The 9,489-nt window shown below is 38.7% G+C and overlaps 1 protein-coding gene across 2 annotated transcripts in view; it reads left to right on the top strand.

The window, feature by feature from the left end:
- Window positions 1–769: 769 nt before the first annotated feature.
- lnx1 (ligand of numb-protein X 1) overlaps window positions 770–9,489 on the top strand; it is a 48,429-nt gene continuing 39,709 nt past the window's right edge. For both annotated transcript variants that reach the window (XM_046836518.1, XM_046836517.1), the window contains exons 1-2: window positions 770–1,148; window positions 7,480–8,383. In XM_046836518.1, the coding sequence (XP_046692474.1) occupies window positions 7,563–8,383 (821 nt within the window). In that variant the 5' untranslated portion in view covers window positions 770–1,148; window positions 7,480–7,562. The remainder of the gene's footprint in view (window positions 1,149–7,479; window positions 8,384–9,489) is intronic.

Below are 9,489 nucleotides of genomic sequence, written 5' to 3'. Positions count from 1 at the left end.
TGCTAATTGAAGTACTTCAGGAAATGGTTGGTCTTTAATCATCGTTTGAAGAGCGGCTCAGCTGGACATCAAGAGAAGTTCATTCCACCACCTACTGTAGGTGCCAGAGCAGAGAAAAGCTTTTGATGCAGGCTTGCTTAGTACTATAAGATATAGAGGGACCAGTAAAGCATTTATAGGAGGAATTCAAATGAGCCTGATGCAATATGGGGTGTGATAAGTTGTTTTTTTATCTTTGTATACACATTACCTAGCATTAATATAACATTAATATAATATTTATGCCCCTCCTTTCCCATATAAATCATTAAACCCAAATCCTGTAACGGAACTAACCTACTTTCGCTCACTCTGTCCGGCTTTCAGTGTGGTGTTGTATAACCATGGGCTTTTTATGTAACTGATATGGCTACTGGTAAGTTCTACAGAGCCCTCTTGTCATCTTTGTTTCACATCTCTGTTTCTGATCACGTGACATGCCAAAACCTGCAGGTTTTTCCAAGAACAAGGCTTTCAGAAAATATCAGCCGTGTTTTAACCTCCAGCAAATGTGTGTGTGTTTATTTGTGTGTATCTGTGTATACTTTACTAGCTTGTTAAGTCTAATACCCAGTTTAGCCCCAGCTTTCTCCCATGTTCCTTTTTTTGTGTGTGTGTGTGTGTGTGTGTGGGGCTGTTAACGTTCCATGGTAACGCAGGTTTGGGCAGTTCTCATGTTTACCTGTCTTCCTGAATAGCTCCACCCCATACCATCAGACTTCCTGTGTCAGGTGTGTGTGTGTGTGTGTAAACTGAGCAGCAGCACGGGCAGACTGAGAGCCCAAGCTGCTCCATGCTCTCCAAGAACACTGCTATTCCTGATGGTCCTACACACACACACACACACACCAAACACATGCTTATATATCTGCCACCACAGATTCAACAAATCTCCAAATACGGATTCTACACAGGATTTCAAAACTCGGGAAAGAGTTGAAAAGAGCATGTGACAGCTGGGACAAGTCAACTTCTGTCTATTTCTTTCTTTCGATCTAGACATTGTACTCTCTAGATCAGTCCTAAACTCTAGGATTACTGTACACGGTCAAGGAAAAGATTGGGAAGATTTGGGACACTCCAGAAGAAAAAAGGAGCCTTAAATCCCAGTAAGTGTACAGAATTTGCAGTGCATTCATGTCTTCTGCCTGCCAATCTATCACTCTTTAACTCAGATGGGTAAAGGTGGCTTTTTTAGCACACTTACAACCTGAAAGTGAAAACTGGAACCATAAATCTATATAAACTAAAGTTTATCTGAGTAATGCTTGCTTTGTGTGTGTTTTGCTCACAGATTTGATTTACTACCTCAGGTTTCTATACCCTTTAATGTTCTTTCACTTGTATCTATATTTTAGTTGCATAAGTTGACACATTTGACACATTTTTTAATTAAAAAGAAACATACCTCAAGCAGGGTGGAAGCTGACACGCACTGCCATTACAGGCCTCTCAGTTAACCAAGCCTTCAAAACCAATCTAATCTGACATTAGGACAGAGATCCCAAGAGAAATGGATAGAGAGAAGAAAGACAAAGCGAAAATGGAAGGGCAAAGGAGAGAGAGAGAGCAAGAATAGAGAGAGTATTGTCAATGACAGGGGTGCTTATGTAACTCTACATGTTTACAATGGATATAAAACACTATATTTGAAAGCTCCCATGTTAAAACTGCTGGGTTTTGTGAAATGAAACCATAGTGAATCATGCCAGATCTTTTATCACCTTTAATCTGGTATAGCTAGCAATAATACTATTTGTTTAACATTATAAGAATTTTGCTAGGGTATTTACAGGTTGGTTGTTTGGTTGGTTGGTTGTATAAGTGTACACACCATTTAACTAATACTATGTTAAAGCACCTTTGCTTGAAATACAGCACTTTTTGAGGACCAGAGAGTCTACTAAAATCACACATCCTCCAGATCATTATAAACTGCAATCGGATATCATGCACACAGCCCTTTTCAAGTCTTTCCACAGGTTTTTTATTTTTCAAGATTTAGATCTTGGCTCTGCGTGAATGTTTCTAAGTTATGTCTTCTTTGGAAGCCTGTTTTTGTTCTAGCACCAAGTATACGGTTTGTTATTATAGCACAAAATGTCTCTATAAGTCTCAAAAAACCAGAACAGGTTGATTTCAAATGGAGATATTTGGAAAGAGCTCCTGTTTATCCACCCTACCTTATAGCCCAGACATGTGAAGATTATGAAAGATTGTTGTTACATGCAGAGAGAAATCAGCACTAGTCAGATTCTCCTTCAGTGTTGTTGTAGGTCTTTTGGCAGCTTTGCTGGTAAGCTATTGTCTTGTCCTTTTGCCAGATTTGGAAGGACGCCCTGTTCTTGGTGATGTCTCAGTGGTGTTTCATTTCCTTCATTTGTTGGTAAAGGTGTTTCCGGTGCTCCATTGTATACATAATGCTTTGGGAATCGGTTTATACGCCTCTCCTGATAGATATTGTTCAACAATGAGATCTGTACATACTTTGTTTTATACTTGTCACATGAACTTTACAGCACAGTGAAATTCTTTCTTTGCATATTTCAGCGATGTTAGGAAGTTGGGGTTACAGTGCAGGGTCAGCCTTGTTACACCACCCCTGGAGCACAGAGGGTTAAGGGCCTTGCTCAAGGGCCCCTAAAGTGGCAGCTTGCCGTTACCGGGGTTTGAACACGTCACCTGTAACCCAGACCCTTAACTTCACCCTTCTGTAAACACACATTGGAGTGGGAAAAAAACATGAAAATCATTCAGAAATTGCTGATCTTGATCTCTTCAATAAAGATAATTGTTTGATAATTGCATTTTAAGTGTTGATTAATGATGTCATGTTTTTTTTTCCCTATCAAATGATTTCATAAGAGCAATGACGATTCTTCTTTTAAAACAAACTGACGCATTTCCTTCTCATGATTCACCAGTCTGAGTTTGTAACTGACAGCAGGAGCAGTCGAAATACCAGTTCTTCTGTTCTTCTCTCGTTCCTTTCCACCCCAATAACTCTAGCACTTACAAATATGTAAATCCTGACATTATAATCCATTTTAATTATTCACAATTTAATAATAGCCTATTTTTATATTACCAAAAATATTTCTATTTCTATACATCCAGTACAAACGTAAAGTAAACTGAATCAACAGTCTGATTGCCGAACAGCGAATCCAACACATAATTCCTTCATATTTTTTAAAACTGCTTGAAGAAAAAAGTTCATCATAAAAAATGTGTTAATATACATAGCCAGGTTAGTAATGTCAACAGTTTCCTGTCATATGAATCTGAACTTATGCAGTGTACTATTTTTTGCAATTGATAATGCCATTATGATGTGTGGTGAAAAGTTTTTTTTTTTTTTATCAGAATGGCAGAATGGAAAAATCATTAATGTTTTAACTATGGAAAATAGGTGAAAGGTGATGGAAAGTTTTAGTCAGAATATATTAAAGAGATGAATTCCTGGCATTATATGACTTCTCTTTTATCTGTAATGCTTTAAAGAATACGCTGGAAAGTCACCTTATTGGCTTTACTGAGTGTAAGTGTGTGTGTGTGTGTGTGTGTGTGTGTGTGTGCACTGTTTTGAAGTGCCTTTATCCTTCTCAAGCATAAATCGAACAATGGGACAGGGCGTGTATCGTGTGAGTGTATGTCACGACTGGCTCTTTATACAGACTTTTTTTTTTCTCTTTCTGTTGTTCTATCTCTCTCTCTCATTCTCTTATTTCATTTATTCTTTCTTTAATATGCATTATAATAAAAAAAAAATATGCAGCTTTTAACCATAGTTTAACATATTAAAATTTTTCGACACCACACTACTGTATAATTATTCCTCTGCCAGAATGTGGTCACATGACCAATCAGGGCACAGCAGGTCACTTTATCAGTAGCCATAATGCCTTGTTGTCAGGTCTCTTTCAGTTCCCATGCTGGGTGGAATCAGATCTATTGAATGATGTTCTTTGTAGACATCCTTTAGAGAGAGAACTTCAGCAACAACAACAGCAAGGAATAATCTGGAAAGAAAGAAAAAAAAAAGTTAAAAAGCACCAGGGTTGATATTTAGAATGTTATTGATTTATTTAATTGATTGATTGAATTTAAATAATGATGTGTACATATTTATGTATTAAACTTCATCTTCTTTTGACACGGTAATGAAAATAACGTGTATCGGTCAGCCACATAATTTCATTACTGATACTGTTTAAATAAAACTCGTTTGGTTTGGCTATTCCAGGTTTTGTTGCTTGCTTTCAGGAATCTGTTTGATTTTACTAGGGAAAATATTAACTGAGTCATCAGATGAAATAGAAGTAAATCATTAAATTCATGTAAAAAACAAAAAAAAACATTTCCTTGCTAAGCACTCTTTCATGGGCCCATTTGAGAGGCCCTTAACACTTCTGTGCTCCAGGGGTGCTGTAACATTACTGACCCTGTGCTCTGACTTCTTCTTCCCAACATTGCTGGAATATGAGAAGAAAGAATTTTACTGTGTTGTGATGTAAATATGACAAGTAAACAGTATCTATTTCACATACACAGTTATTCAAAGAGCATTTCGGAATCAGAAGCGATGTTTTTATTTTTATGAATAATACTTGAAGCAATTCATTGTAATTGGCTTTACTCATATGTACAGTGGGGAAAATAATTTTTTGATCCCCTTCTTGTAAATTTACCCCCTTACAATGAAATGAAGAATTTTTATGGTAGATTTATTTTAACAGAGAGACAGAATATAAAAAAACCCTTTAAAGAATGGTTATAAATTAATTTGTATTTAATCGAGTGAAATAAGTATTTGATCCTGTACCAACCAGCAAATATTCCCACCCACCCAAATTAGTCCTGTCATTTTAAGAAAGAACTCTGAATATCAACTCACTATGTGTATAAAAGACACTTGTCTCAGATTCAACCTCTTCCATTCAAACCTCTTCACCACCATGAGAAAGACCATAGAGCTGTCAAAAGATGTCAGGGATTGTAGACCTGCACAAGGATGGAAGGGGCTACAAGACCATCAGATTGATGCCTTGGCCATATGTTTTGAGATATTGTCATGCTTTAAGACCTATCCACGACCCATCTTCAGTGTTCTGGTTGAGGCCAGGTGGTTCTTACCATCGTTCATGTGGTGAAGTCTTCCTGTACCCTTAGCAGACAAATGTTTGACAGCAGGGATGGTGTTCTTGGGGTCATATTCAGCATTTTTCTGCCTCCATTTTTTTTACAGTGAGTCAAGTTGATGCCGAAGGGCTAAATTTTGGCGTCATCTGACCACATCACATTTTCCCAAGCCTTTTCTGAATCATTCAGGTGTTTTTTTGGCAAACTTCAGACAGGCCTGTTTATGTGTATTCTTGAGCAGAGGGACCTTGGTGTGTTACCAATGATTTACTTGGTGACTGTGGTCCCAGCTTCCTTTGAGATCATTAACAAGCTCCTCCTGTGTAATTCTGGGCTGATCCCTCACCTTTCTCAGAATCATCCTTATCCCATGAGGGTAAAATTTTGCATGGAGCTCCAGAGCGAAGGCGATTACTTATCTTGTGGTCCTCCCATTCTCGAATCATTGTGCCAACAGTGGTCTCTTTCTCACCAAGCTTTTTTCTGATGGTCTTGTAGCCAATTCCAGCCTTGTGCAGGTCTACACTTTTGTCCCTGACATCCTTTGACAGCTCTTTGGTCTTGAAAATGGTGGTGGAGAGATTTGAACGTAAGAGGTTGACTCTTTATGTAACTTGTGTTTTCTTTATGTAACTTGTGTTTTAGCTTAATGTTGTTTTGTTGTTTGTTGTTTAGTGTAGCACCAGGGTTCTGGAGAAACGTTGTCTCATTTTTACTGTGTACTGTGTACCACTGTGTATAGTAGAAATGACAATAAAAGCCTCTTGACTTGACTTGACTTCTGTGACAGGTGTCTTTTATACACATAATGAGTTGATAGTTTGAGTTCTTTCTTGAAGGGACAAGATTAATTTAGATGTGTGGTGGTCAGGAGTCTTGCTAGTTGGGAATCAAATACTTACTTCACTCGATCAGATACAAATGAATTTATATATGTTATTGATTTTAATATGAATTTTTTTGTTTTTAATATTCTGTCATTCTTTGTTAAAATAAACCTACCATAACAATTCTAGACTGTTCAATTATTTGTAAGAGGGTAAACTCACATCAAAGATCAGCAGGGAATCAAATAATCATTTCCCCCACTGTAGAAATATATATATATATTTTAGCATTTCTATTTTTAGTGTAAAAGTCTTCCCCTCTATGCTTTAGAAAACAATGGTAGGGTTATTTATTTATTTATTTATTGAGCAGCCTGCCAAAACTGCTTCTGTTGCTCAGAGGCAACACAGTACCACAAAGGGTTAAATCAAAAAGACTTAACAGAGAGGGATGTCGGAGAGAAAAAAAAAAAATCATGGAGTGCTTGACTCCATTAAAAATAGTCTTAACATTAGAAAATAACTTGATGAGTCATCCTTCGCTGGATATTTACATTTGCAGTGTTGCAACAATGTGTTGAATTTGGTCTTGAACTCTGATTCCAAGCAGTAAATATATGTGGCTTGTATTTGCCCATAAACTTAATGGCCAGATGTATTTGGTGACCAGACATCACATCCATACATGCTATATATTTCACATAATTTGGTGTTACAATAAGTTTGGCTATTTTGGAAGGGTTTTCCACTAGGTGTTAAATGGGGTGACTATGAGGATTTATGATCATTCAGCTACAAAAGCATTAGGTCAGGTGCTGAAGTTGATGAGAGAGTCTCAGATTTCAGTCAGTGTTCTAGTTCAGTGTTCAGGGGTTGAGGACATGGATCTGTGCAGGACATGAGTTCTTTTACTTTAACCATAACACATTACATCTTAATAGAGCCTGCTTTGTGAGCATTGTTATGCTGTCTCTTAGTTTCAATAGCGGAATATCTATATCTATTTCTGGCCATATAGTTTTAGTTTGGTTGATATATCTTTAGAAAAACAAATTGTGTTTTAGATAGCATGCAAACGCTCAAGTAACATGTTTATCCAAGACGACCAGAACCCGGGTTCATAGATTTTAAACACACCCTTCACCCATATGGCAGCATTTCACTGTCAACTCTAGTTCGCTCGTTCTTACTTCCGCTCCCGTCCCATTCTGCTTCTCATTCAGTGCAAAGATCATTAGATAACTCGGGTGCAGTATTGATATTTCTGTTGCTGGTGGAAAAATGAGTTTGGGTGCAGTTCAATACTACTTATTCTGCCAAGCACAAAAGATAAAGGAGGAAAAAAAAGTAATTTGTGTTGGCTACTATTGCCAGGATTGCAGCTGACATGGCGCAGCTCGACGCTCTTTCTCAGTCCCTATTGACACCCATTTTATAAATGATATTCTCTGCTTCTGTTTCTTTTCTCAAGGTCTTGATAAAAGCTGACTATACAAAAGACTCCCTACACCGTTCACACAATCACAGATTGCAAGCTCTGGGATTTATCCTGTGATGGAAACAGTGCAGGCAGATTGCATGCAAAGTGTAGTGGGTGATGGCGTAGTCGACGAGGAGGAAGGGGCAGTCGCCATGGCTATCAGTAATGCATCAGAAGCGGGCCGAGAAGAAGGGGGTGCCATGGCATTCGGTGATGGACTACTTGAGCAGCCAGAAGAAGCAGGCGCTACAGCAATGTCGACTGGCGATTTTGCGGAAATGCCAATTAGTGGTGCCATGGTGACACCCATGAATGCATCAGAGCTTTCATCTGATGGTGCTACAAGGATGCCAAGCAATGGAGCAACACCAGTACTAATTGAAGGTGCTTCAGCAATGCCAGTTGATGGTTTCTTGGAATTGCCAAACTATAGTCCAACAGCAACATCCCCCACTGGGGCTATGGCCATGCCAGCTGATGTTGCCACTGCAATGATGTTTAGCATCGGCATGGATTATGAACCCTCAGCTACAGGACCCTCAGATGTGGACCTGTGCAAGGTCTGCGGCCAGCGTCACTTGCTGGACGAAAACCATGAGTACAACTACAAAGAAGATGTGGACGATGAGCTCACTTGCCACATCTGCCTACAGCCCCTAATCTGCCCACTGGACACACCGTGCGGACATACCTACTGCCAGGAGTGCCTGACCAACTTCCTTGTCGAGAGCGATTTCTGCCCAGTGGACCGTGTGCCCATCCTGCTGCAGAACTGCCGCAGATCCAATGTCCTCGTGCATAAGCTGCTGGACAAGCTCATGGTGCTATGCCCGTTTACGGAGCATTGTTCAGAGACCATGCCAAGGGGAGATCTGCAGGGGCATTTCTTGAGCAGGTGAGTGCTCTTCCAAACAACAGTTCGTATTTAAAGACAATAGCAAATAAAAAATTTTGCTGTTTTGTTACCATATTTAATAGTTAATGCATTCTTTTCAGTCTAATTGAGTTTGCCTCTTGACCTAGGGCTTTTAGAAAAAATATAATTGCTTTTTTAGGCTTGTTTCATGCACTAATGGAAACTTTCCCCTGGTTTTAAATTCCACTCAAGGAATTATAATTGTCTTGTGCATTTTTCCATCTAAACGGACCCCGCTTTATGCTTCTGCTTGTTTTGCTATTCGTCTGTACTGTACTTCTCCTCTGTCCCCCTAGATCTGGGTTCTGTAATAATGCAGGGTTGTCACCTTGATTCTGTTTCTCTTCTTTCATTCTCTGTGGTGGCGGGGTACATCTTGATCGTCCGTGGGGCTCCAAAGTTGCACATCAACACACGTTCCAGTAGTGCTTATGGGACGGCAAGGCCGAGGGACCCTGCCCTGATGATGCAAGCTGCAAAAAATATATCTATCTACTGCATGTAAGAATGCTTCCTCTTGCAATTTCCTGCGGTTATTTATTTTGCATGCAACTGTTATGCCTTCTTATGATAGTGTAGGGCCAGGAACGGTCATGTTGCAGTCACATGATAGATGCTATACTTGGTAGAAATTATCCATTGCCTCAATTGTAATGCCTTCTTTGTGCCATTGGTTTGAACCAATGTATTAAATATAAATTTAATCAGCTTCCTCAAACAATTTACAGCAGCAGATCTGCAATGTGATGAAAAAAAAACATGCCCACGTAAATAATGGCAAGAAATCTCTCCTTTCAATTAAAATGTAGTTTAAACAAACGACTCTTATGAACTTCTTCGTTTTAGTTAATCAAACACATTCATTGCAACCAACCAATATTCATATAAGTATATTATATTTTGCTACAGTTCATTTTGATATCTTCATGTGTATTATGACTAATAGCATAACTCTAAACTATTTCAAAAGTATGTTGCTCAGTAGCTTCTGTCTTCAGGATTCATCTTAACTTTTGACTAGTGACATCACGTGACCACAACGCATTTGTGTGTCAGTATGCTGATTTAAATGTGTTTTTTTATGT

Source organism: Silurus meridionalis, chromosome 23 (assembly GCF_014805685.1).
Source record: "Silurus meridionalis isolate SWU-2019-XX chromosome 23, ASM1480568v1, whole genome shotgun sequence".
NCBI lineage: Eukaryota > Metazoa > Chordata > Actinopteri > Siluriformes > Siluridae > Silurus > Silurus meridionalis.
This window is presented reverse-complemented; position numbering and strand designations above follow the sequence as displayed.